General features: G+C 44.0%; 1 protein-coding gene across 1 annotated transcript; it reads right to left on the bottom strand.

Annotated features, from left to right (window-relative positions):
• Positions 1–566: 566 nt before the first annotated feature.
• RPC14 (RNApolymerase 14 kDa subunit) lies at positions 567–27,969 on the bottom strand. Its single transcript, XM_086518837.1, has 3 exons — positions 27,804–27,969; positions 1,139–1,215; positions 567–921 (listed from the first exon to the last, which is right to left on the bottom strand). Exons 1-3 carry the CDS (start codon positions 27,914–27,916, stop codon positions 728–730), a joined length of 384 nt encoding a protein of 127 aa, XP_086374963.1. The 5' UTR covers positions 27,917–27,969; the 3' UTR covers positions 567–727.

The raw sequence follows: 27,969 nt of genomic DNA, 5'->3' as shown, positions 1-27,969 counted from the left end.
CCCTAAAAACTACCACATCACCTAAAAATTACGAAAAACCGGAAAAATGACCTAACTGGGACAGTTAGGCCACATGCCAGTGCAATATAGGGGAAAACAGCAGAGAACTGAGACTCTGACCTGGAAAATGCTAGGAACTGGGTCCTGCCTCATGCCAGCCTACCAAATGGGCACATACATGGCTCCAACTACCGGAAAAGGTATGTCTACCTTAAATGCGGCAACCCTTGTCTTTCTATCATACATGAAAACTGTAGGTGAAGAATATACACATCAGACATTGCCTCATTTAAAACAGATTGAAATCCTCTCTAAAGAAGAAGTGTTCCATGACTTTTCAAAACATAAATTGGGTCCATATCTATGGTCAAACTGCAATCTATTGCACAGCCATTAATATTGGTGGAGCAAGTAGCTTGCTGGCTTTTGCTCCAACCATCTCCCATATTTGACCACCATTATTCAACTCCAATGTTTCCCACTTCACAATGATAGTTCACATAGGGGAACAAAGGAACCAAGAAACTGGTGATTTCATCTATGTTACTGAGCCTTCTGGATGAAAATGCAAAAGTATGTGCACAATTTAGAAAAAATGGAATTTCATACTTGTAACTTACGGAAACAAAATAAAGAGCTTAGTCACATTGTCAACATGACCAGACATATGTTGCTAAACCTAAAAATATCAGACTACTATGTTGCCTACACAAATCATGAAAACTATCTACTTGGCCTTATGTTGTGAAGCTTGACTTCGACTCGTGCTAGGTTCGGTTACACCAGATTTCATGCTCACTTCCCCCAGACCCTTGGCAGCCTTGTGCTGATCAACAGCAGTATCAAAAGTTTTTCTGATGTGCTGGCACATCACCATGAGGTCTTGCAAAGCATCTTTAAGCACATCCTTTGCTGGGTCACCTGCACAAAAATTACTCCAAAACCTGAATGGTTGAACAGTTGCTTCAAGCCAATCAATCAGAGCTGCTAAAAAACCAACCTGCTGAACCCAATAGACAATGGTAGCTGCTATGAAAATGCATGCATTCACAAAAACAAGGACAGCAACTGGTTTTGCAGAAAACCTTTCAGGCACCAACACTGAAAAGCGGAGAGCTTACAGCCGCAAAAAGAGCACCTGTTGTTTGAATTCGAATGTTTACACGATTTTCTGAAGGATGGGGAACACTGTATCCACAAAATTCCACGCGGGGGCTACAAACAAATCAAAATCAAACAGTGAATTAATTCTCACCTGCCAGGAATTCAAAGAATAGACCTAATTAGCACCCTTGAGTAGAAAAAAGTATACACCTAGATGAGTCCAGGATAAGCCCAGATTCATGCATAGTATTGACTAAATACCACGACATCCCCACTAACGTCGTCAGTGCCCAATAGTGGGTGTAGAACTAGGTACTAACATATGCTCCCAAACACAACACACACCACACGCACACACACATAAGCATACATCAACACAAAGATCAGCGTACTGAGTTTCTGTCATGACTCCGGAGATCAAGGGCAGACTCAGCCATAATGAAGCCTAGCACTAAAAGAAGCATTAAATCGAAAAAATTAGCACAAAAATGAGGTAGTTGATAGGGCATACGCACCACAAAAGATAGAAAGAATTAGCACAATATCAACTGGTCGTAACTCAGACAAAAACTTCACAATGTGAAGTCTGCATGTCCGCTATACGACTAAAAAATATACCTAGATGAATCCAGGATAAGCCCAGATTCACCCTTAAAGGAAAGTGCAAGGTACAGACCCATGGTAGTCACCCACAAGACAATATAACCATCAGCTCCATCATGCATAGTATTTACGACATCCCCACTAACGTCGTCAGTGCCCAATAGTGGTGGGTGTAGAAGTAGGTACTAACATATGCTCCCAAACACAACACACAACACACGCACACACACATGAGCATACATCAACACAAAGATCAGCGCACTGAGTAGAAAAAAGTGTTTAAATTGCACGTTTAAAGATTATAAATAATTAATCCCCATTGCAGTTCAGTTGCAGTTTAGGGCCAATCACTGCCTACAGCTGCTTTCGAGGTATCAGATGCATTCACTAGCTGCCCTTCATCGGGAGACAAGGTTTTGCACCTGCTGTCACTGTTTTCAGCCATACTCGTCTATCTTCCAATGCCACTTTTGACACGGTGTAAGAGCTCTGATGTTAGAACCAATCTTGGAGTTTGGTTTGCCGCATGTTCCGGTGCTTTTCTAGTAGTTACGTAGAGGCCATAGCTTGCTGTTTTTTGCAGAGTTACCCGGAACGCGGAATGGGAACGGTAACGGGATCCCCGCGGAGCGGGAGAATGGGCAAGGGGCCCGGAATGGGAGGAATTAAAAAACACCTAAATAATGCAATTTTAGCTCTGTGTGATTGAATACTAGTATTAGAGTCCGTTGACTCTCATACTCACAAAAAACTCGATTTGAAGACCATTCAACCTTACTATGACTTGATTGCGGTGATGCATGGTATACAGAACAGACACGATGCTCATACACATGCAATTATAGATTAAAGTTCTCAAATAACCGCAAGAGTAGAAGTTAAAAGACAAGACTTGAGTCATAGCATTTAGCAAAATGTAGTTTTCCTTTAAATTTGGCTAACAAGGCCTGCCTAGGCAATACACAAACGATAAGACTCAAGAACTAGAGAAGTCTAAAGTACCAAGGCCCAAAAGAGTATAATAAAGTCTAATGTACTGCAATACAAAAAAACCAAAGGCTGCATATACCATAAGAAGACTACAAGGGGGCATACAAAAAAGTATGGAAGTCCTCAAGTCCACTAGCCTTAGTAGCCTCCTAATTAGCAGTAGTCGGCTGCATGTCATGCACATCCTCCCATGCCTCATCTTTGGATCCTTGGCATCGGCCATGGAGGAAGTAGCTGATGTCTGCCTTTGTATCTCCACTTGCCTGGGCAACCTCTCGTTCCATCTCCAATTGTGTAAAAGGATCTATCTGTTTAGTCGCATCCTTGCACAGCATTCTCAAGTTTGCCCTAACAAAGACAAGATTATTTTCCTTCTCTACTCCAAGCCAAATCTTAATCTTGGAAGCAATGTGGCTAAAGGTACTCCACAATTGCTCCAAGCATGAGGTACTAACTAACTAGCGGAGAACACGGATCGCTAGTCTTTGAAGCTCAAGGCCATTTATAGCCATAATCCTCCCACCCATTAGAAAAATTTTGGACTCAATTTTGAACCTTTTTAAGCCTCTAAATGTTCTATAGAATATTCCATATAAATCAATGGGAGCAAGGCTTCCGTAACGAACCTTTTAAATAAAATTTTAGTGGGAAGCACATAACTTTTGCATATAAACTCCAAATATGTTGGACTTTGGTGCGTTTGAATCCTCTCATTGAGATTTTTCCATGTTACATGGTATAACTTCAAGCAATAGAAAGGGCAGTTAGCCACAATCCCCCTTTTATGAATAGTTTGATGACTAAGCATTTCTTACAAGACCCAAATTTGAGTCCAAATTTTTCCTAATGATAGCACTAAGCCTATCTTCTTGCAATCAATATGAGCATCTGGAGTATCAAATAACCCCCGCATCTCTTTGTACTCTCTCAATTCCTAACAATTCGTCGACAATCTCTCTTTAAAAGCATCTTGGTCAAGATCTTTGTAAACTGACCACTAACTTCTTTATTTGTCTCTTGTCTTGCACCGTAGAACTCTAGATCCAGAATGTATACAACCTCAGAGCTAGTGGAGCCGGATGTAAAGCGATACGTAAAAAAGATCTACGCACTTTGCAAGAGATGGGATTCATATGCCTCTCCTTTAAGCTCCTCGATCATGTGATCCATGGCCTCATTAACGTTGCCAATGCAAGGCTCCATACCATCCACAACCCGAAGCGAATGCATCACCAATTTAACAAGTGCGTCTAAACTCTTGAGCTCCTCCCAGAATTAGATCCTTTGCCTTCTCGTTGCACTTACCTGCAGTTGTTCTCGCATGGGAGGAGTGGTGAATTCATCACTAATGAAAACCTGTTGGACTGCATTTTGACATTCAAACAACCTACACACGAGAAGAGAGTTGAAGGCCAAGGGGTGTCTGAATACTTGAGGAGCACCTTGCCCCCAGATTCCTTGAGGTACTCAAACCGAATGAAATTGTGATTGAAACCGCGGCCCGTAGGGCGGTAGACTTTGGCTTTCACACGAAACTTTATTTTAGACTTTACGACACAGAGAAACTTTGAAAATAAAACTTGTAACTAGAATTAACACTTCAAACACACACGGTTTGGAAGCTAGAGCGCTCCAAGCAAACGCCGACAACCTGTTGGCCCCAAAGACCGGCGCCCCTTTTGGTATTTCTTTATTCTTATCAAAAAGGGAATGAAACCTACAATTTCCTACGAGTTGTCCCGCATGATCCGGGCTGAAAACAACCTGTTCTGGCCCGATTTCGGTAGCATAATTGTACTAGGAAACTTCACATACAAAATCCCCATGCAATGAATGACTTTCCCGGCACATACGGACACTTTACAAAACCTGGCGAGAATTTGCAGCATGCTGAATTCTCTGTTTTCTGCCCTGAAATTGCGCCAGATCACCTATTTATCAATCTCCTCGCTTCCCCGCACCTCCTCGGATATAAAGAAAAACTAGGGCTGAAACCCTAAACCTGTAAATTTACACAGCAAGCTGTAATTTCCTGTTTTGAGCTCCGTTTCGCGAGCCGAACGCATCTGTAGTGAGCCCTCGTACTCCCGCACCTGTTGGGCTACTTGCCCTCTGAATTGGACGAGATTTCTCGCGAGAAACCTCTCCGAATTCACTTGTACTAGCGGGGGATTAGCAATTAGCTAATCCAGTACCTAGACAAGAGGCTCTAGCCTCAGCATACGCGCATGAACTGTCACAAACGGGAGCGCATAACAATATAAAATATACTTGGATAAATAGAATTTATCACTTAATACTGAAGCCAAAGGATATAGAGAGAAATAAATAGAGACAGAGAGAGTGAGAAGATCGACACAGTACTGGGGACCAGAAGATGGGCTGGTCCCCCCCCGTAATAGTATCTTTATTATTGAGGAGAAGTCTATACAAGCACTTGAACCGAACGTATTACCACGTTCGTTCTAGAATAAGACTTGATGGTTCCTGGAAGCCTTGGCTTCCTATTCCTAGGGCAAAACCCTATTCCAAGGAACTTCCGTTTCTTATTCCAAATCCTTGAGAACCAAGGTTCTCGCCTCTGGATCTCACCTTCCAAACTCAGGGCATGACATCCCTGCAACTCTCTTTTCCAACTCTGTTTCCAGAGCCCTCTTCCCACAGAGCAACTCTGCTTTCCCGGACACGAAGTCCTTACTTGGGAATCCTAACTTCCGGATCACAACTTGAGAGTGAATTTACTTCCCAAACTCGGGTACGAAACCCTTGGGATGATCTGGCTCTAGTTCCTCACAGCGCTTTTCTCCTGTAGAGGCTCATACCTTCCTCTGCTCCTACTCCCTCACGAAGAGAAAGTACACCTGCAATCAAATACTCGGAGATCATAACATGAAAATTGTTACCTTCAAAGTCTCGACGCTCGAAACGCAACTCGGTTCTCGAAAAGCAATTCCCCGGAAGAGATCTCTACATAGAAAATTCTCTCTTCCAATCCTACACACAAAAGAGGTGTGTTCTAGGGTTCCTTCTCGTAAATCAGCCCCGTCTACGACGTTTATGGGCTGAAAACAGAGAAAAATAGCAACTTGTCGCGATGGAAACACGCTTCATAGGCACTTCTTCGCGAGGGAACTCGTGCACTGGGTCTTGGCGACATCTGGTACACTTGGGGCAGCCATGGGCATCACCGGCAACGTCTTCTTTACGGCTGAAATCTGCTGCAACATCTCCTCCTTGCAAAGATTGGTCTTCCATCTGGGAGAGGCCGTGTGATGCTTTTATAGCTCCTTGGCCATGGCAAAGATAGTTGCTCGCGTAGAGATCGTGGCTGGGTTTTTTTTTTCGCTTTTCTGCCAGAAAAAGAGAGAGAGAGAGAAAACGCTGGCTAATCTGTTGCATAGTAACAGGGAATGGCCGTTTTTAGGTCTCCGTTCCCCGTTCCCATTCCAAGTTCCCGTTCCGAATCCCCGTTCCGTGTTTCAAACATGAGTACCCGTAACAGGGAATGGCATTTTGTTCCGCGTTCCCGATCCGTTTTCCCGTTCCTGGTAACTATGATCTGTTGCCCTATTTATCATATGGCTGCCCACTTATTAAGTAGGCGGCCGGCGTATTTTAAAAACAGTCTGAACCTGCTCAAAAACTCAATAAAACCTTATAAGTTAAAAACAATGCTTTCACAGCACTTCGCAGGCGTCCTTGGATGCAATCACACGCACAGTTGCAATGCAAACATAGACTTCCTCGCGGGAAAGCATCTGCTTTCCCGAAAAGCAATCCCACTTTCTCAGAAAGCATCTGTTTTTCCTCAAAGTTTCCTCTGAACCCATCTTCATTCAAGTGCTTGCTTGTCCTTGTGTACAATTCTAACACAGTTCGGAATTTCCTCCTGACGATGGATATCCCCTTTCCGACGCACCCGTCACCCACCTTGTGACGCATTAGGAATACCCATCACCTAGTCCTTTCCTACCGAACTTACGGTACAATCTCCTTTGCGATGCTCTATGTCACCCATCCTATGACGCATCGGAGATGTCCGTTCCCAGATGGTCGGATACTTCTTCCCGATACTCCCTGTCACCCATCCGATGTGACACATCAGAAGTACCCGTTCCTGGGTGGCCTTACAGATATTCCCGTTCACAGTGCTCCCGTCATTACTTTGAATGACGCACTAGGAATACTCTGTACTTGGATGTCTCCAGTGAGAAAAACCCTCTCACTTAAAATTCCAATAATTCATTTAGAATTATTTTTCCTTGGGGTTCCAAGCGAGAAAACCCTCACTTATAAATCCAGTAATTCATTTTGAATTATTTTTCTGTAAGATAAAGCCAATTTAGCAACATGAACCCACATAACTGTACATACAGATGAGTAGCCCTCGAGTGGGACATCACGATTCTATATTCAAAAGGGGAGAGAGGTGCGCGAGAGCGGAATCATCGCGCTACATAGTGCAAGGGAGAAGGCAAGCTTTCCATTAAAGCTTCATCACCTGCACCAACTACTCACACACACTCTGTAGGTCACAATGAGAGAGAGAGAGAGAGAGAGAGAGAGAGCCCCAAACTCCCCCAAATCGATTCTAGCGCCCAAAATTGGCTGAGATGGCAAGATTTGACCTTCTGAAGCCTCTGGTGCTTCCAAGAGTCCACTATGCCTCTTTTGAGTTAATTTCCTAGTACCCACCAACTTATTGAGTGTGGCGAGGGGCCAAAATGACTTTGAACTGAGCCTAGACATACTTTTACTGCTCAAATTCCAATGCCGATCGGCCCAACCAACTCGTGGCAACAAGGCCTTCCCGTTTGCGGGTGAAACTCTCGGCCGTCGGCCGTTTCACACTGGCCTATCAATGTCCGGTCATTTGCAACTTCAAAAAGAGGGTCCCAAAAATTAAATAAAAATCATAGAAAAGAAACCAACAACTAAGGTTAGCAGTTGCCATGTCCTCGTGACAGTGATTGTTGATGAAGGCCACAATCTTCACTGCAGCTACAAAGATAGTTGCGATCCATTTCAACTTGCCGATGTTCTTCAAGAGGTGGTTCAAGCGATGCGCCATGCAAAAGAACACCGTGATACGTGGAAAGTGGTCCTCTAGAATAGTTGTTGCTACCCTAATTGATGTCTCCCTATCTGTGAATAAGCCATCACATTCAGCGTCTCTATGGCTCTTGTCCGCTCTGCGACAAGGACATCAGCCGACTTGCCGCTCTCAATGGCATCACAGAGTGCATAAAGTACATCTCTCCCCTCGAGTATGCAACGAGGCCATGAATAAATCTCCTCCTCGTATTGCTCTACTTGTCTGTAATGAGGGTAACCCCATGCTTTGCCCAAAGTCGTATGTTGTTGAGCGTTGCTCGCTCCATACTCGCATTCTCTCGATCAAGTAAAGTGGTTCAGAGAGCTTCCAAAGACAGCGGCACATAGCCTCTAGAATATTCTCCTACCCGCTACACAGTAGCTTTCACGCACTCCGACCTATTTTGATCACACATGGAAGAGGTTAGTATCATAGTTGACAGATGGTAGAGGCTGAAACGTAGAGACACAGGAAACGTTCCTTTAGTGAGAGAGTGCAAATGATCACAAACAAAGTGAATGACACTGTGAATGAAGGTGCTAAGACTGAGAGAGAGAGAGAGAGAGAGAGAGAGAGAGAGAGAAGAATACGACATCAGAATGTTGTCAAACCCTCCTCCAAGGGCCCCACTCTCTATGGCGAGAGAGGTCTATGCTATTGATTGCCCAAATTTGGTACAATGGTCTAGATGCCATGGACTTGCCGACAATGTCGACGACAATGATGACGGCGACGAGATGGGCTGAAATCTGAAAACACTAGGGGCTATCTGCGAATCTGCTGAATTCTGACACTGTGTCGGCGAGGACAGCGATGGCGATGACGCACCGACGATGAGCTGAAAATGCATATGCTGAAATCTGTGAACAGCTGTAACAAACTTGGACACTCCAAGTCAAGATTCTGTCGCGACAGCAAAGATTCACTTCAAAACAGTTCACAATTCACACTTGATTCGACACCGCCCGGCGGAGTTCCGTGCCTAGAGATATTGGCCCTAAAGACTGGCGCCCCTTTCGGTATTTCTTTTTGTATTAATTTGTGTTCAAAGTACAAGAGAGTGGGAGGGTTCTCACTCTATGAACTTGCATCCAGATGCTCTGAGAAGTGAGAGCCCTACCCACCAATTTATAAGTTACAAGGGATGCTCAAAAGCAAAGCCCTAAAAAACAAAAGCCCTTAGGCTTCTAAAAATAAAGCAATGGGCTCAAAAGCTGCCAAAATCAGCCCACGTAAATTCAGCCAGCTCCATAAAAAGCGGATTCGTACAATTGCCACGTGTCAGCGAAATTCGCGGCGTGATTTTCGAAAATCCGTACCATTAGACACGTCAGCCTGCGGGTCGGAGTCTGTTGTGTCTAGGGCCATGCCACGTCACCCATTTGTGACATACCCCCTCTTGAAAGCATTGTAATTGCCTCGATTATGCCTGCAAAAGAGACAGAGGCCATAAACTGTCTTAGCAGACACTGACTGTTAGTACCGACGCACTAGGAACAACACATCTAGCACATGTACCAACCGACAGTCACATCACTAGACATCGCATGACAAATCACATTCAAAAATTTCATTCTAATCTCAGACCATGATTAATCGGCAACGTATTTAGCAATCACATCTAGATCTAGTCGGGACCTCTCAGATGCCCAATTAACTAATCCTTATTGCAATCATGTCTATAGAGATTTATCAGACCAAAATGTTGCAGTCATTTCGTCTATCAGTTCTTGCACTTAAACAAGTCAAGTATAAATCAGTATCATATTATCGGGAATTCCAAATCTTAAAGTCATTACAGCAAAATACTGTCAGCTCACAGTATCCCTGAAACCCAATAGGAACATCAATGACTCTATTATCAAAAATCGGAGCGATCTGTTGACAAAGGAGCGGAGTGACTCCCCTCTCATGCAAGCCCGCTGCACCAAATTCCGCCCATGCTAAAATCGGGGTTCTATCGGAGTAGACTATGCTAAACCGAATGCTTCGAGGTAAAGGTTCACCATCCGAGGAGTATATGCCATGTCCTCCTCCATCCACTTCGGCATTCGCATCCAATGTGGGATAGTTCTTGAATTTAACCAAGAACCGCCTTATCGCTTTACCTTTTATCTTTCTATCGTTATGTGCCAATATCTGTTTTGGAACGAGTATCTCCTCGCTTTCCTCCACTTCGGATTGCTCATTTGGCTCCACATCATCGAGCACATCGCCTTTAAAAAGCTTCAAGAGACTCGCATGAAAAGCATTGTGAATTCTCCAAGTATCGGGCAGCTTCAGCCTAAAGGAGACATCATTTATCTTTTCTTTCATCTAGAAAGGTCCATTGTCACCAGCGTGTGACTACTACCTATCCTTTTTGTTGATTTCTTTCTTATTATCTATTTACTTTCACTTTTTGGAAACACCCCTCGGGAAATCTAACTGCCCTGCATTGCATAGCTAGTGTGGAACTGTCCAGAGGGAGTCCAGGCCTGAGGGCAAGAGAGCACTAAGGTTGGACAAAGACTATGGTTAGCCAAAGTGGGGTCATTGACTAGCCAAAGTGGAATCCTTTGCTATAGAGGCTACATTTCAATTCTGGGTGTGGCCACAGTGTACAAAGAGGGTCGAATGACCTAGAAAGATACAATGGCAGCATCTCCTAAAATTTAGGGAACTGCTATTTTGGGACCTGAAAATGTGTTGACGTCATTACCTCCAGAATGACAAGGGGAACATTTTCTTACTCTGCCGTGAAGTCAACTGGGCAACCGGTGGGGATATTTTTTGACGGCAACCCCGAAACGGGAAAATGCTTATAAATGTGTCAAGTGGCACCTTCTGGTGCACTTGCCTCATGCAACAAGAGTTGGCGTTGAATTTAGGAGGGGGAGAGCCTCATTTTCAGTTTTGTCACAGGTTAAGAGCTATGGAGTGCTTGCTTTCCCTCTTATGCACAGTGCGGTGCCAGGAGTGATGCCCTGCACGCTACGCACTGCCCTCTCTCTCCCCTTTGGCAGAATGTTATGCCCCTCTAGTGGGCTCTTCATTTGACCAATGTACAGTTGTGTGGGTTCATGCGCGATTGCCGAGGCAAGAGCCTCTTGCACAGGTACTGGATTAGCTAGCGGCTAATCCCCCCGCAGGTACAGGTGAGTTCGGAGAGGTTTCATGCCAGAAATCTCGTCCGATTCAAAGGGCAAGTAGCCCTACAGGTGCGGGAGCTCGAGGACTTGCTACGGATGCGACCGGCACGCGAAACGGAGCCCGAAACAGTGAATTACAGCCTGCTGTGTATTTTTGCAGGTTTAGGGTTTTGGCCCTAAACGGACCCTAATACCCCCACGAGGTTCGGGGACGCAAGGGGACCGCTGTACAGGTGATCTGGCGCATTTTCGGGGCTGAAAACAGAGAATTCAGCGTGCTGCAGATTCTCGCCAGGTTTTGCAAAGTGCCCGTATGCGTCGGGAAAGTCATTTAATGCATGGGAATACTGACCGTGAAGGGTTCTAGTACAGTTATGCTGCCGAAATCAGGCCAGAACAGTCAAAATTCAGCCAAGGTTGTGCGGGGCAGCTTGGAAAGAACCACAGCGTTTATTCCCTCTTTTAAACAATAAAGAAATACCGAAAGGGGAGCCTAAGTTAGGGGCCAATCTGGTGTCGGTCTTCTCATACAGGTGCATTCTAGCATATGTATCCCATTCCCCTCTCTTGTGTCACTATAGCGCAGGTATAATAGACGACTAATAATGGGTGAAAGCTAAATCAAGGTTTGAAGTAAAGTCTACCGCCCTTTTTGGATTGAACAGGCCGGTTTCATCCATAGTATCTCATGGTAAGCTTTGGACAAAGCCGCTCGTTTCCTTTTTTCTTTCTCAGGCGTGCCTTCTCAAAACGTAAGAGCACCCAATCGTTCTCCATTAATTTCAAATTGTGACGATGTCCATCTGCTGCCTTTTTGTGTCTTTCTTGAGATTTCTCTAAAGCCTCCCGGACCATGGCAAAAGCAGTGTCCAAGTCCCTCGTGTACTCGCGGCTTCAAAAATCTTATCTTTCGTGCTTAAGAAGGATGGAACCTTCGAAGCACCTTCAATAATCTCAAATGGCACCTTCCCCGTCGAAGAGTGAATCGTGTTATTGTAGGCAAATTCTGTAACAGACTTGGACACTCCAAGTTGAGAATCTACCACGAGACCACAATAAATCACTTCAAAACAGTTCACGGTTCACAATTGATTCGACACTGGCCCGGCGGAGTTTCGTGCCTAGAGATGTTGGCCCCAAAGACTTAACGCCCCTTTCGGTATTTCTTTTTGTATTAATCTGCAACTCAGTACAATGCGAGTGGGAGGCTCTCACTCTCAGACTCTGCATCCAGATGCTCTGAGAAGTGGGAGGCCTGCCCACTTATTTAAATAGTTTACAAAGGATGCTAAAAGCAGAGCCCCAAAAGCTGTCCCAAAAGCTTCAAGATCAAAAGCATTTAATAAATAAAGCTCTCCCTCTCTTTCATACTAATAGCGTAGGATTTTTGCATAGCCTTTCGGCTGCAATTCCGTACGCTTTTTGCTATGTAGGCTGTCCGTATAGTATCCGCAAATCACGCCGCATTTCACAAAGAGGTCCGTACGCTACTGCCACGTGTCCAGGATTGCCCGCCACGTCAGCACTCTTTGTGTGTGTCTGTACTGTGTCCACCATGCCACGTCACTGGGTTGTGACACACCCCCCTCTTGAAAGCGTTGTAATCGCCCTCGATTACGCCTGCAAAACAGACAAACGCCATAAACTGTCTTAGCAGACACTGACTGTTAGTATCGACGCACTAGGAACACACATCTAGCACATGTACCAATCGATAGTCACATCAGACAACATCACAGGACATCATTAGATATCACATGACAAATCACATTCAACATTCATTCGGATCTCAAAACATGATTTATCGGCAATGCAATTAGCAATCGCATCTAGATCCACTCAAGACCTCATAGATGCCCGATTGAATAATCCCTATTGCAACCATGTCTATTGAGATCATTCAAACCAAAATGCTATAGTCATTTCGTCTATCAGTTCCTGCACTTAAACAAGTCAAGAACAAATTAGTTTCATATTTTCCGGAATTCCATTCATAAAGTCATACAGCAGAATACTGTCAGCTCTCAGTATCCTTGAAGCTCAAAGAGACATCAGTGACTCTAGTATTCAAAAATCGAGGCATCTGTTGACAAAGGAGCGGAGTAACTCCCCATTTGTGCATACCGACTGCACCAAATCTCCGGCCAAGCTGAATTCGGGGTTTCATTTGGAATAGACTATGCTAAACCAAAAGCTTCAAGGTAAAGATTCACAATCTGAGGAGTATCTGCTAGGTCCTCCTCCTCCATCTACTTCGCATCCAATGCAGGATAGTTCTTGAATTTAACCAAGAACTGCCTTCTCACTTTACCCTTACTCTTTATGTCCTTATGTGCCAATATCTATTCAGGAACAAGGATCTCCTCGTTTTCTTCCACTTTGGGTTGCTCATCAAGCTCCCCATCTTCGGGCACATCAACTTTAAAAGGTTTCAAGAGACTCACATGAAATGCATTGTGAATCCTCCAAGTGTCACGCAGTTGATCTTTCCGGAGATCTGGAAAGGTCCGTAGTATCGCATACTAAGCTTTGGAAAAAGTCTTTCCTTTCCCTTTTTCTTTCTAAGGCGTCGTGCCTTCTCAAAACATAAGAGCACCCAATCATTCTCCTTCAATTTCAAATCGCGACGATGGCGATTTGCTGCCTTTTCCTATCTTTCTTAAGATTTCTGCAAAGCCTCGCGGACCTCCACCTTCCTTAAACTCTCGGACTTTCTTGCTTTTGTCTTCCAGAAAGTCATACTGGTTGGCTTTATAAAAATTCTTCTTCTTTGCATAAAAGTTGCTGTCGTCAAAGTCCGAACTATTTGAAGACGAGTCCTCTGTCAACCACGGAGCGAGATTCAGGCTTCTTTGTCTTTTTCTTGCCCTTTCCGAAGCGTTCCTTTTTGCTTCGCTTTTTGCCTTTTCTATCTTCTTCGCTCGAGTCAGAGGAGCTAGAAGAACTCTAATGCCAGTTCAGTCCGCCACCTTTCAAAGCCCGCATGCTATCTTGAATGGACAGGGAACTTGATACCAGGCTATGCACCGAGTTTTTCCACCACCCATGGTACATCCTGGGTATTTTGGGGGTGGATCAGTGTTCCAAAGTATGGCTGGTTATGCACCTGGAAGTCAGCCATACATGCCAGGAACAATGTTTGGGGTATGCAAGGCATGATGCCAAACCCCATGTATGGTAGTATCGGCATGCAGCAAGGTTTTCAATGCAACCAGGGCCAGTTTGGGGTGGCATAGGGTCATTTTAGAATGGCTGGTTTTTCTGGACAGCAGCCAGATATCGCACCTCTGACGCAAAATGTTAATGGCCAAGATGTGCCGATCATGCCTACTACAGTGCCCATGTTGCAGACTATTCCGTATGACAATTTGGGGGCACTCGAGAAGCCGAAAGCTTACAAAGAAGGTGGTGCAGCTCTAAAGTTCAGCACTTTCAGTGGCTTTGAGGATAAAGCAAAGGCTCTCACTTTCCTCCAGCAGTTCGGTACAGCTTATGCAGGAGGGAATTTTACAGAGGCCTCTAAAGTAAGAAAAGCTGCCACTTTCTTAAAGAACAATGCGCTTACATGGTGGACGACATTGTTGATGCAAGGACAGGCACCCGCCACATGGGTTTACTTCAAGCAAATGTTTGCATTTGCTTGGCTGTCAAATGAATTTGAAGCCGACGTCATGACAGATTGGCACCAGCTTACTTCGGCTACATGCAAGAGCTTGCTGGAGTACAATCGAAGGTTTTGTAAAGCGTTACTCTCAATGACCTCCTACAGATTTGTGCCATTGACAGAGCAAATAGAGAAGTATTGTTGTGGGCTGCCTAAAGGACTTCGTGATTATTGTACCAAGAACATAGTCGCTACCCTCACTCATCTTATGGAAGTTGCGAACACTGGTCTTGCCTTGTTGAAAGGAGAGGACAGTGGGTTTCCGAGCAACGAGAAAGGAGGCCAGCAAAAGAAAAATTCAGCGAAGAAGCCCTTTGTGAAAACGGCTCCTGAAGCATCACAGGGGTCGGAAAAGGCCACCAAAGACAAGGATTCAACCGGAACTTCTGGAGAGCAGGCAAAGAAACAGAAAAGGAAGCCTTATGTGTGCAAGTCACTCGAGGAAAAGAAGGTCCTAATGGCTGAAAATAAATGCTTTGTATGCGAGTAGCCTAGTCACTTTGCTACCAACTGTCCACAAAGGAAAAGACCAACTGACTCAGATGATAAAGAGGACTAGAGAGGCAAGAAGCCTAAACCCACGGCAGGTTTGGTGCCAGACATGGTGGGTGATAGGCCCAGTACAGATGCCAGTGAGTTATGCAGGGCATGGGGTAAAGTTAGGGATCAGACGGCACTCATCTTCTTTGATCCAGGTGCCAAAGCGAACTTTATCTCACCAGAGTTAGCTATGAAGCTGGGTATCATAGCTAAAGAGATGGGATACACAGCACAGGCAGGGTTGACATGTCTTGGCCACTCCGAGTGTGTTACTCCCATTATTGGAAAGCTGCTTCTGCATACTCAGTCATATGTGGACACAGAAGAATTTTATATCATGCCATTGGAAGGGTGCGATGGGCTACTTGGGATTCCCTGAATGTTCAAAGTACATGGCGTGTTGGATGTCTTCGGCAAGACGATCACCCTTCAGCATACAGGCAAAACTCATGTTTGGATATACAACTCAAAGGGGAGTCTGTCCCTAGTACCTGCTTCTACTATCACTTCTGTAATAAAGAATCGTCTTTCTGTGTACTTGATTTTTGCACGTGATGTCTCAGATAATGATCAGTCAAATTTATCTATGTTAGATAAAGAAAGGCCAGCATTTTTGCAAAAGTTTAGTGACTGTTTTTCTGATTCATTACTGTCGCAATTGCCGCCAGAGAGACCTGAGGATCATCCGATAGATTTGATGCCAGGGTGTAGCCCACCAAATAGACCTCCCTACAGGGTTAGTGCGGCGCAACAGAAAGAGATTATGGGCCAAGTTGAGGAGTTATTAGAGAAGGGGCTGATTCAACCTAGTTCTTCACCCTTTTGCTCCCCAGTGCTCCTAGTGCAGAAGAAGGATGGCTCATGGCGCATGTGTAATGATTACTGTGCGTTGAATAAGAATAACATCAAGAATAGGTTTCCTATTCCTAGAATTGATGATATTCTCGATCGTTTAGAGGGTGCTGCAATTTTCAGCAGGATAGACCTTAAGAGTGGGTACCATCAGATTCGTATAAGGCCAGAGGATATACACAGGACTACGTTTAGAACGACATTTGGTCTTTATGAGTTTCTAGTGATGCCGTTTGGGCTAATAAATGCTCCTGCCACGTTCAACAGAATGATGGACCGGATTTTCCGCAGTTTGTTGGGACGTTCTTCGATGACATGATAGTCTATTCGAAGAATGAAGAGGAGCATAGGCGTCACTTGACCATTGTGTTCGAAGAGTTACGCAGTCTTCACGGGTTACTTGTCAATCCTAAGAAAAGTGAATTCTTCCTGGAAGAGATCCACTTTCTTGGCCACATAGTCTCAAAGGATGGTGTCAGAATGGATCCCGCAAAGGTCGAAGCTATTAAGACATGGCCAAACTTGAAGACTGTGCACGATGTCAGAAGCTTCTTGGGATTGTGCTCCTACTATAGAAGGTTTAACAGTAATTTTGCAGAGATAGCATCGCCTCTTCACGCATTGCAAAAGAAAGAGGTCACTTTCAGATGGACCCAAAAAGAGATTTCAGCTTTTAGTCTCTTAAAGGAAAAGTTGACTTTAGATCCAGTAATTGTTTTGCCAGATCTTAGGAAGTCATTTGTGGTCTAGTGTGACGTTGTGGCAGTAGCATATGAGAAGTGCTAATGCAAGATGGACGGGTAGTAGCTTATGAAAGCCGAATTTTGCAAGGACCAAAGAGGACTATGCAAGTCTATGAGAAAGAGCTCTTGGCCGTGATTCATGCGCTTTCTAGCTGAAAGCACTACCTCTTAGGTGCTGATTTTGTTGTCCAAACAGATCATCAGACCTTGCGATACTTCTTGACACAGTCAAGGTTATCTGAAAAGCATATGCGATGGGCAAACATTCTCTCTATGTTCCACTTCCAGATTATGCATGTGGAAGGCAAGAAGAAGGTTGTGGCTGATGCGTTATCAAGGAAGCCACAAATTTCAGCTGTGTCAATTCCTTATCATCATGAGCTAGATGACATGAAGGAACAGTATGCTATTGATGAAGATTTTAAAAGGATTTTTGAACAGTTGCAAAAGGGGCAACATCATGAGCACTACCTCCTCAGAGATAGTTTTATGATGATGCATGGCAGACTCAGTGTCACTAGGCCATTGCGACATAAGGTCATGGAAGAGAGTCATGTCCCACCGTATGCAGGGCATCATGTATTGATGCGACAGTTAAAACCGTTGAGACATTCTTCTATTGGCCTACCTTGAGGAGAGATGTGGATGCCTTTGTGCGAGCATGCGTGATTTGCCAAAAGGTCAAGTTTGACAGGCAAAAGGCACCAGGGCTGTTACAACCACTGTCGATTCTAGATAAGCCATGGGAAAGCATTGCTATGGACTTTATCTTTGATCTTCCAAGAACGCCAACACGGAATGATGGTATATGGACCATAATCTGCAGGTTCAGCAAGCAAGCCCATTTTATCCCTGTTAGGAAGAAGATAAAATCTGATCAAATGGCACGCTTGTTTATGTACAATGTGTTGAAGTACCATGGTATGCCACAATCGATTGTCAATGATCGTGATCCTCGCCTGACCAATTTGTTCTGGAGAGGATTGTTTGAGAACATGACTACGCTCAAGTTCTCGTCTTCGTTTCATCCACAAACTGATGGACAGTCAAAAGAGGCTAATTCTGTTGTCTTAGATCTGTTGAAATGCTATGTGTCAGATAATAAGGGCAAGTGGGAACAATATTTGCCTATGCTTGAGTATGCATACAATAATACGGTGCATTTGTCAATTGGCAAAGCACCTTTCGAAATTGTTGAAGGCGGCAAAAAACTTCCTCCCATTTTGCATACAAAGGACAAGATCTTTGAGGCAGATCGATATGTTGAGAACATGGATGAAATGTATAAGAAAATTAAAGTTGCCTTGGAGAAGACTCGGGCAAAGCAGAAAAAGGATGCTGATCGTCACCGTCGTGAATTGCTGTTATCACCTGGTGATTGGGTTCTGTTAAGGTTCGAAAAGGCAAGGTTAAAGAAGATGAAAAGCAAGGAACGGTTGTTTCCTAAGCTCAGTATGCGTTACTATGGGCCTTTTCAAGTGTTTGACAAGATCAGCGATGTGGCTTACAGGCTGAAATTGCCTAATGTGTGGAAGATTCATAATGCGTTTCACGTGAGTCTTCTAAGACCCTTCGTGGGTGATGTGCCAAAATATATGCCTGATGAGGATTAGCCAGAAGTTGAGGAACTTGATGAGATCCTGGTACCTGAGCAAGTTTTGGCACATAAGGACAGAAAACATAAAGAATAGGTTGCAGGACGCTATTTGGTGAAGTTCAAGAACTATCCGCCTATGGATGCAAAGTGGATGGAAGAGCATGAACTGTCACAGTCACCAAATGTATTGCAGCTTTACCTTGAAGCCTTTGGGTTACAGCCTACCTATGCCCAACCCAACGTGTGCAAAGGAGGGGTAATGATAGAGCTAGTACATCAAATGTACATATGAATTCAGTGTAATAGTTGGAAATGACAAAAGTATGAAGGTCTCATTAAGTCATTTGTATCTATGTCTTACGACCTTTCTTGCGGATACATGCGATGATAAAAGAGTGCTAACAACACAAGATCATCAGTGGCGTGTATTTATGGTATGCAATCGAGGACGTTTGCGATTTCAAAAGGATGGTATGTCACGAGGACGTGGCAACTGCTAACCTTAGTTGTTGGTTTTTTCCAATGATTTTTATTTAATTGTTAAGACCCTCTTTTTGAAGTTGCAAATGATCGGACATTGTATGGCCAATGTGAACGATAGTTTCACTTACAGACGGGAAGTTGGTCGGCACTGGAATTCGTATAGTAAGAGGATGTCGTGGGTCAGTGCAAGGTCATGTAGGTCCTAACAAGTTGGTGGATACTAGGAAGTGAACTCAATAAAGGCATAAAGTCAAGGTGGGATCGCCAACAGAAAGTATCCAACAGTTGGGCCACATTGCACTTTTGGATGCGGTCCCAATGAGGATAGATGGTCAAAAGACCGGTGGGAGCCCAACGGAAGCATCTCCTAAAAATTAGGGAACTACTATTTTGGGCAGTGAAATGTGTTCGCGTCATTACCTTCGGTATGACCAACTCTACCACGAAGTCAACTGGGCAACCAGTCGGGAGATTTTTAGGCGGCAACCCCGAAAAGGGCAAAAGCTTGTAATTGCGCCAAGTGGCAGAATTTCATGCACTTGCCTCATTCAAAAAAATGGGCGCTGAAATTTAAGCTGAGAGAGGCCTCGTTTCGCATTTGGTCACAGGTTAAGAGCTATGGAGTGCTTTCTTTCCCTCTCATGTACAGTGTGGTGCTAGGAGTGATGCCTTGCGCACTACACACTGCTCTCTCTCCCCTACATGCAGTTATGTGATGCCCCACAAGAGGGCTCTTCATTTGACTAATGTACAAATGTGTGGGTTCATGCTTTTGTGCTGAGGCAAGAGCCTCCTTGAGCAGGAACAGGGGTAGCTAATTGCTACTCCAAAGCAGGCACCGGTGAGGGTCATAACCTCACAGTACACGTGCGTTGTGTATGCGCTGTAAATTGACTGTTTTACAGCCATACGGACGCCAGACCCATTGGGAATAGTGCCCCACTGGCAGAGGACAGTCAAGGGACTGTTTGGGGCTGAAGACAAGGCAAAAACCAGTAAATACAGCGTGCTGAATTTACCGTTTTTGGGCAAGAATCAGAGGGTTTATGCCAACGGAAGAGAGTTCCAACAAGGAAATTGGTTTCGCGCAAGTTTTGGGGCTGTTATGCTGCCAAAATTTGGCCAAAACTGGTGGTATCTAGCTCGATACAGATAAAGGATTCCCAGGACTCTTCTTTGTAATTTACCCTCTCAAATATAAACAAATACCGAAAGGGGCGCCAATTTTGGGGCCTACAGGTTGTCGGCGTCTGCTCGGAGCATTCTAGCTTCCAAGCTGTGTTTGTGCTTAAGTGTTAATTCCCGTCGCAGGTTTCCTTTGCACATCCTCTCTGTGTGTGTCTAAAGTAAAGAATTTCGGGTGAAAGCCAACGCCTACCGCCTCACGGGCCGGTTTCACTGGTTGTGCAACTTCCTATTCTTAGCACTCCGAGTTTACCGATGGTGTGATTCTCTTTGAATCTGGAGTTACATGAGATTCACGTTCTTGCTATTCAGCTGCAGAGGAAGCAGTTCTACTCCAGGTTACAGATGCTGGTTGTGCAACTTGTGAGTCGGTTGGCTTGAGGACTCAAAAGATTCTTGATAGGGCTGGATTTACTTTCAACGAACAACATTATACTTCCCGGAAGTCTCTAGGGGGTAGCAGTTGGATTGTATTTACTGCAAGATACTTTCCCACTGCAGAGTTTGTAGCACATATCCTGGGTCGGGCAGGCTGGTGTCTTCCCTATATATGCATGCAAGAGGGAGTCACTTCTTGTGTGGTGTGTGCAGCCCAGGCAGGGCGATCTCACGGGTAGCCCTTTCAGCCAGCGTTTTGCAGCCAGAGGAGAGGGCAAGGCCAGCTTTTCTGCTCCCCCTTTCCCTTGCATTTGTCATGCAACAGAGCAGTCCTCTAGCGTTTTTGCCAATCAGCAGCCCAACTCTTGGGTTAAAGGCCTAAATAACCCCTTTTTGTCAATTTTTATACTTTGTCCAGGTTCAATATTGGACACTTTTTTTTTTTAAGTCACTTATAATAAAAGAGGGAAAACCCAAAAGTCACTTATTGAGTTTTCCCCAAAAACATGAGCTCTCTCTCTCTCTCTCTGCTTCGATCCCTAGCGCTTCCTCTCTGCTGCACTCCACCTCTTGCTTCTTGCCCCAGTCCTGCACTACATCGCGACGTGCACCTACCGGTACCTTCTGCTTCACGCTTTCAACTTGTATCAGAGCCCTAGGGTTTCAAAACAGCACTGCGCAATCTGCTGGACAGCGAGTTAAAAATGCCTCCCGCGATCAATTTCGCTTCCATCGCGAGCCCCTTGCTTCCGGAGTCGAAAAGGTCACCAAAACTGCCAAAACAGCCCAAAACGGGTTGTTTTTAGGTCAAAACATGTGATCTATAGGTTATAACAGGTCAAAACAGCAATATGAAGGTGTACCAAAGTTGTGGGATCACATGTATTGATGTTTGTCGCGACAAATTGAGTGAAAAGCTGAGTACAGGTGCTTGAAATTACACTTTTCAGCTGAAATTTCAGATTTGGACAGTTTCATGTAAAGAAATTGTGGTTTATCGTATGCAAAGTCTTGTGGTTGCTCCTATTTGCTGAAATTTTCAGCCTATTGCATCTCTCTTGTTTACACACTTGTGGTTGAATTAAAATGGCTTCTTCCTCTTTCGCATCTGACACTAAAAGTTTGATGGAAATCAAACGGTTCAATGGTCAAAGCTGCAACCTCTGGCAAGAACGCATGCAAGGTATCCTTTTCTTAAAGGATTGTGAAGATGCATTGGAAGAGAATAAGCCGTCAGGTTTGTCTGACGAAGAGTGGGCCAAGTTGAATAAGAAGGCTATGGCCTACATCAAAATGGCTATCAATGATGACATTTTGACGGACATCAAGCGTTTGGACTCTGCTTATGCAATATGGCAAAAGCTAAAGTCCAATTATGAAAACACCACGTCTGTGAACCAGGTGCATTTGATGCGAAAGTTGATGAATATGCAGCTTGATGACTCGAAGTCAACTTCTAAGCATTTGAGTGCTTTTACAGGTGTGTTGAATCAGTTGCAGGACAGTGGGCTTCAGCAATTCGATGATAAGCTGAAAGCTATTTTCTTGCTTATGACATTGCCAGATACTTAGGAAACCTTGGTTGTCTCTTTGAGCAACAGCCCCACCCTCACGTATGACGGTGTGAGAGGGTCTATTCTCAATGAAGAGATTAGACGCAAGTCTAGCGAGGAAGGTGGTAGTTCTGCCTACAATGCAAGAGGTAGAAATCAAAAGAGTGATGCGGACAACAGGACTCAAAATAGAAGTAAGAGCAGGACAAAGGATAATGATGTCACTTGTTATCAATGTGGCAGAAAGGGTCACAAGAAACCCGATTGCAGGTATTTCAAAAAAGAGCAGGAAAGGAAGAAGGAAACGCAAGATAAGAAGAAGAAAGATGAGAAGAAAGGGGAAAAATCAGCAGGTGATTCCTCTAGGGATACTGAGAATGCAAATGTATCCTCTAGTGTGGTCATTGAGGAGTTGTTAGACGTTGAGAAAATCTTGGTTGCGGCTTCATGCCCCTCAGATTTGGTGATACCTAATGTATAAGACATGCTTATCTCGAAGAAAGATGTCATCGATGCATTGCTCAGTGCTAATGATGGCCTATCCCAATCATGGATAGTGGATTCTGGTGCTTCATTCCATGTGACTCCATCTTTGGAGTGTTTTGCTACATATGTTGCAAGCAATTATGGCAAGGTGTACCTTGGTGATAATTTTGCTTGCAATATTGAGGGAATGGATACTATGCGTTTGGCTCTTAACAATGGTCAAGAGCTTGTGTTGAATGATGTCAGGTTTGTACCAAGCATTAAGAAAAGTTTGTTATCTGTTGGACAGTTAGATGCACATGGTTATACTACCATCTTTGCTAGGGGTTCATGGAAGTTGCTTAAGGGCTCTATGCTTGTTGCAAAAGGGTCTAAAAGAGGTACTTTGTACTATCTTCGATGCAAAGCTTTGCCTGGCAAGTTTCTTGATGTTGCTGAAGTTGCTTCACACACGGAATTGTGGCATAAGAGACTTGGCCATATGAGCCAAAAGGATATTGATGTGCTTTCCTCTCTGAAGAGGGTTGATGTAAAAGGCAAAAACTTGGATTTTTATAACGATTGTCTTTATGGAAAGCAAAAGAAATCTTCTTATTACTCTGTTGTCTCTCGCAAAGCTAATCCTCTTTATCTTATTCACTCCGATATATGCACTATGCCTGTTAAGTCTTTTGGTGGTGCATTGTATTTTGTTACATTCATTGATGACTGTACTAGGAAAGGATGGGTGCATTTGTTGAAAAGCTTTTAAGAAGTTTCATGCTTTTGTCACTACATAAAAGAGTACTAAGCTTAAATGTCTCAGATCTGATAATGGAAGAGAGTATGTATCTGCTGAATTTCAGTGTTTTTGTGATGAAAATGGGATTAAAAGGGAGTTGACAACCCCTTATAATCCATCTTCTAATGGTGTGGCTAAGAGGTATAATCGTACTTTATGCGAGAGAGTGCGTTGCATGTTGTCCACCGCTAATCTTTCCCAAGAGTTTTAGGGGGAGGCATTGAAAACTGCAGTTCATATTTATAATTGCTCTCCTAATAGTACGCTGAAAAATGACATTCCAGAGGAGGTTTGGTTTGGCAAACCTGCCTCTTATGATCATTTGAGAGTATTTGGCTGCGAAGCTTTTGTTCATGTACGCAATGACTTGAGAACAAAGCTTGATATGAAGTCCATTAAAGGAGTCTTCCTAGGTTATGGGGAAGAAGGTGAAATGGGCTATAGAGTGTGGTTACCACAATTTAGAAAGGTAATACGCAGCCGAGATGTAGTGTTCAATGAGGCAAAATTGCTTAAGAATGCTACAAAATCTGATGCTGACAAGAAAACAGTCAGATTTCAGCCTTTCGTGCCACCCATTGATGTTGAAAAAGAGCCTCATGATGCATTACCGCAAGCTGAAATTGATAATCAGCCAGTTAATCTTGAGCCAGAAGAGGTAGGACATGATTTTGATGCTCCTAATGAGGCTCCCGAATTGGCTGAAAATGATTTTCAGCAGCATGATAGAGCTGAAAATGAGTTGCCTTATGATGTAGAACCGTTGCCTGAGAATGTAGATCATTGGGCACTCAGGTCAACTTGTTTGAGAAGGCAACCGCAGAGATTTAACCCCTCTTTGGATCATGTAATGTTGACAGATGAGGGTGAACCTCTTACATATAAAGAGGCCAATTCATGTGAGTCAAGCAGTAAGTGGGAGCTTGCGATGGAAGAGGAAATGAAATCCTTGTATGCAAATGATACTTGGGATCTTGTGCCATTGCCTAAAGGGAGAAAGGCTCTTCCTAACAAATGGGTATACAAGATAAGATAGTGGATGAAAAACCAAAGTACAAGGCAAGATTGGTTGCAAAAGGATATGCACAGAAAGAAGGAATTGATTTTCAAGAAATCTTTTCTCCTGTTGTAAAGCTTACAACTTTACGTGTCCTTTTTGCTCTCGTTGCGGTGCTTGATTTGGAATTGAATCAAATGGATGTAAAAACAACGTTTTTGCATGGTGACATTAAAGAGGACATATACATGAAACAGCCTCAAGGTTTTGTAGTTCCTACACGTGAGGAACTTGTATGCAAACTGAAAAGGGCTCTGTATGGTTTGAGACAATCATCACGACAATGGTATAAGAAGTTTGACACTTTTATGCTGTCTCAACTTTCAAGGCTTTAAACGCAACCATGCAGATCATTGTTTGTATACGAAAAGGGATTAAGATGGTAGTCCCATCATACTTGTTCTCTATATTGATGACATGCTACTTGCCGGGAAACATAAGACTAGTCTTGATGCTCTGAAACGTAAGCTACATTCGGCATTTGCTATGAAGGATTTAGGTGATACAAAGCATATTTTGGGCATGCGTATTAAAAGAGATAGAAAGTTGAAATTGTTGTTTTTATCTCAAGAAAGGTACATTGCAAAAGTACTTGACAGATTTAATATGGCTGATGCTAAGTCTCTCGGGGTACCTTTACCTCCATACACTAAGCTTAGCAAAGCAAATTTCCCAAAGGATGAGGTGGCATTGAAAGCAATGAAGGGAATCCCTTATGCATCAGCTTGTGGTTCTCTTATGTATATGGTTGCCACTCGTCCCAACATTGCTTATGCAGTGGGAGTTGTTAGTCGATACATGTCGAATCCTGGCAAAGCGCATTGGGAAGCTGTCAAATGCATTCTGAGATATTTGAAAGGTACACAATCAAAGTGTATTTGTTATGGCAAAAGTGACTTAAAGTTGCAGGGATATTGTGATGCATACATGGCAGGTGACATGGATACCAGGAAATCTACCAGTGGATATGTATTTGCCATTGCTGGTGGTGCAGTCTCTTGGTGTTCTAGGTTATAGAAAATTGTGGCATTGAGTACTACTGAGGCTAAATATATTTCAGCCACAAAGGCTTCAAAAGAGGCCATTTGGTTGGACAGACTTGCAAAAGAACTTGGCATCCCTGCTCATACACCCGTGTTGGGTTGTGATAGCCAGAGTACTGTTTATTTAGCCAAAAATGCCATGTTTCATGCGTGTACCAAACACATAGATGTGCAGTACCACTTCATACGACAGGTATTGGAAGATGGTCTAGTCACCTTGACTAAGATCCATACACAGGATAACCTTGCAGATGTTCTCACCAAGAGTCTTGCTAAGGCTCAACATGAGCATTGCATACAGCTGGTGGGAGTTGGTTAACTTAAAGGCGTCATTTATGACTTTAAGTGGGAGGTTGTTGGGTTAAAGGCCTAAATAATCCCTTTTTGTCAATTTGTTGGGCTTTGGTCCGAGGATATGTCGATTGGTACTCACCCTTGGCACTGGAAACTATTTGAAGCTTATTTTTATGGGCACTTTTACAATTAAAAGTTCTATCAAGCAAGGTTTCCCCTTGACCTCGATTTTGTTCGGCATTGGCTCTCATCTTCTGGTTACAATGCTTGAATCATGTGCTATGAGAAGGGAGATTAAAGGGATGCTCTGGCCTAATAATGACTAGGTGACCTAATAATGACTAGATCCTTGCGAAGCTCTTTGTGGACGACTTCCTTTATTTTTGAAAGCTTGCCCTCAAGTGATTAGGAAGGCCTTCAAAGATTGTGCAAACTTTTGCGATTGCCTCGAGGTCAAAGTGCAGAAGTCAAGATTGATCTCTTTCTCAAAAAATGACTCTCTTTTTTTTGCTCTCACAAAATGTGAGTGAGAAATGTATTAAATCCAAAAACAAAAAACAAAAAAAGCCATGCCCAAAACGAGTCGTGGCATCCAACAACTGACACATTCCTCATGATCATCACAAAAAGATACATCAGCTAATGAGGGGAGCCACCCACATAACTACAAGTAAACGCCCCAACTAGGGACTTATAATAAAAGTGGGAAAACCCAAAACTCACTTATTGAATTTTCCCCAAAAACGTGAGCTCTCTCTCTCTCCCTGCTTCGATCCCTAGCGCTTCCTCTCTGCTGCACTCCGCCTCTTGCTTTTTGCCCCAATCCTGCACTACATCACGACGCGCACCTACCGGTACCTTCTGCTTCGCGCTTTCACCAACGTTTTTGGCATGTGGCAGAGGCAGCATACGGTCATGGGCAACAGGTCCTTTCCTTACAGTTCTTCTTCCTGAGGCAGATGCATGGAGGCACTATGATCTCGCAGATGCAGAGCACCTCCATCATGGTGCAGGCATACGAGAGGAGCAGATCCATGTTCGTCACGGGGCAGCCACGCCATAGGCCAGCCCCGATCCGGTTCCTTCTCCCTTCATATCAGCCTTACTGCCAAGAGGAGATCCCGCCAGAGCCTCAGTTCCACAGGAGGCTGGGGCACCCCATGACGAGACCGTGGCAGTGGTCTCGTGTGCAAGAGCAGTTGGCAGTGTCAATAGCATTCGTAGTTGTGTGTCCTCGGGTCTATCCATTGGGCATGTCAATTCTATGCCGGACCACCCTTGCTCACTTGTATGAGCACATAGTTATCGGCATGGAGAGCCTTTCTCGGATCTCTCTCTCTCTTTCTCTCTCTCTCATTCTCAGATGTCCTGTCTCTCTCTACCTCGGTGATCTCTCTACTCCGCAGGTGTGCCTTGTTCGTGTGTTTGGCATTGCAGGTGTTCTAGATCAGAGTTGAGGTACCCACCGGATCACGAGTCAGTTCTTGTCTTCATTGCATCTTCCGCTGCAACCTTTGACACAAACATACATTTACCTCTTTTTTTCCAATCTCTGATCCACATTGACAGAGAGATGTCATTATAAAGTTGGCCTTTCTCATAGTGCAAAGTGCCCATATAGAAAGTCACCATCCCTATCAAACATATTGGTAGCCCTTAATCCCATTACCTTAAGTCTAAACTCCAGGTGTGATAATCACCAAAAGTAACCACGAACTAGCCTAGGACTCCTACTTTAATGGACTCTCCAAGGACAAAACCAACTCAGACTGCCAGTGAACACTGCAAGCATCCATCTACAATGTCCACCAATGTAACACGCCTTAGCTTCCAAGCTTTAAAATTTCATATCCGCCAAAAGAGATCAAAAGGTTCCGATATCTTCTTATAAAGTTGAAAATCTTTCTCGGCCAGAACTTGTCCACCAACCAATTTACCTTCATTCTGTTTTGCATCCTGCGTAGAAGTAACATCCCTTACAATAGACCTACAGTGGTTTGCTTGAGAGTTAGACCTAAACGCAAGTGCTCTTCTAGTAAATGTGTAGAAAATCTACAATCACTTTACTTAATGTTCATTAAAGCATTGTTTAGAATAGATAGTTTCAGTATTATATGCAAAACTCCTCTCGAAGTTATTCTCAGGAGCCCTCTACAAACTCAAAGCCCTTGAGTCTCGCGAGGGACAAGATAACTTAAAGTAATTTGTTTCTTGGACGACTTACTCGTGGTTCAAGATGTAGCGCAGAGAGTTGCCAAGTGTATGATCTTCGTCGACCAGAGAGAAAGTAGAAGCACGTGGATCATCTTCCGAACCCAGCTCCATCATCGTACCCATCTGCACTCTCTGCTACAACAGCACCCCCTCCAGAAATTTTTCAAATGCAGCTT

This window comes from Adiantum capillus-veneris, chromosome 8 (genome assembly GCF_014529385.1).
Source record: "Adiantum capillus-veneris isolate H3 chromosome 8, ASM1452938v2, whole genome shotgun sequence".
Classification (NCBI taxonomy): Eukaryota; Viridiplantae; Streptophyta; class Polypodiopsida; order Polypodiales; family Pteridaceae; genus Adiantum; species Adiantum capillus-veneris.
Note: the sequence above shows the minus strand (reverse complement) of the source record. Positions and strands in the feature narration are given on the sequence as shown.

What these genes read in the sequence shown, in the direction of transcription:
- RPC14 (XM_086518837.1), bottom strand. Translation starts at nt 27,916, where the DNA reads ATGGGTACGATGATGGAGCTGGGTTCGGAAGATGATCCACGTGCTTCT. An exon ending in CGCTACATCTTGAACCACGA is followed by an intron (nt 1,216 to 27,803) that starts GTAAGTCGTCCA and finishes ATTTGTTTGTAG; the next exon opens with CCCCCGCGTGGAATTTTGTG. An exon ending in CATTCGAATTCAAACAACAG is followed by an intron (nt 922 to 1,138) that starts GTGCTCTTTTTG and finishes ATTTTTGTGCAG; the next exon opens with GTGACCCAGCAAAGGATGTG.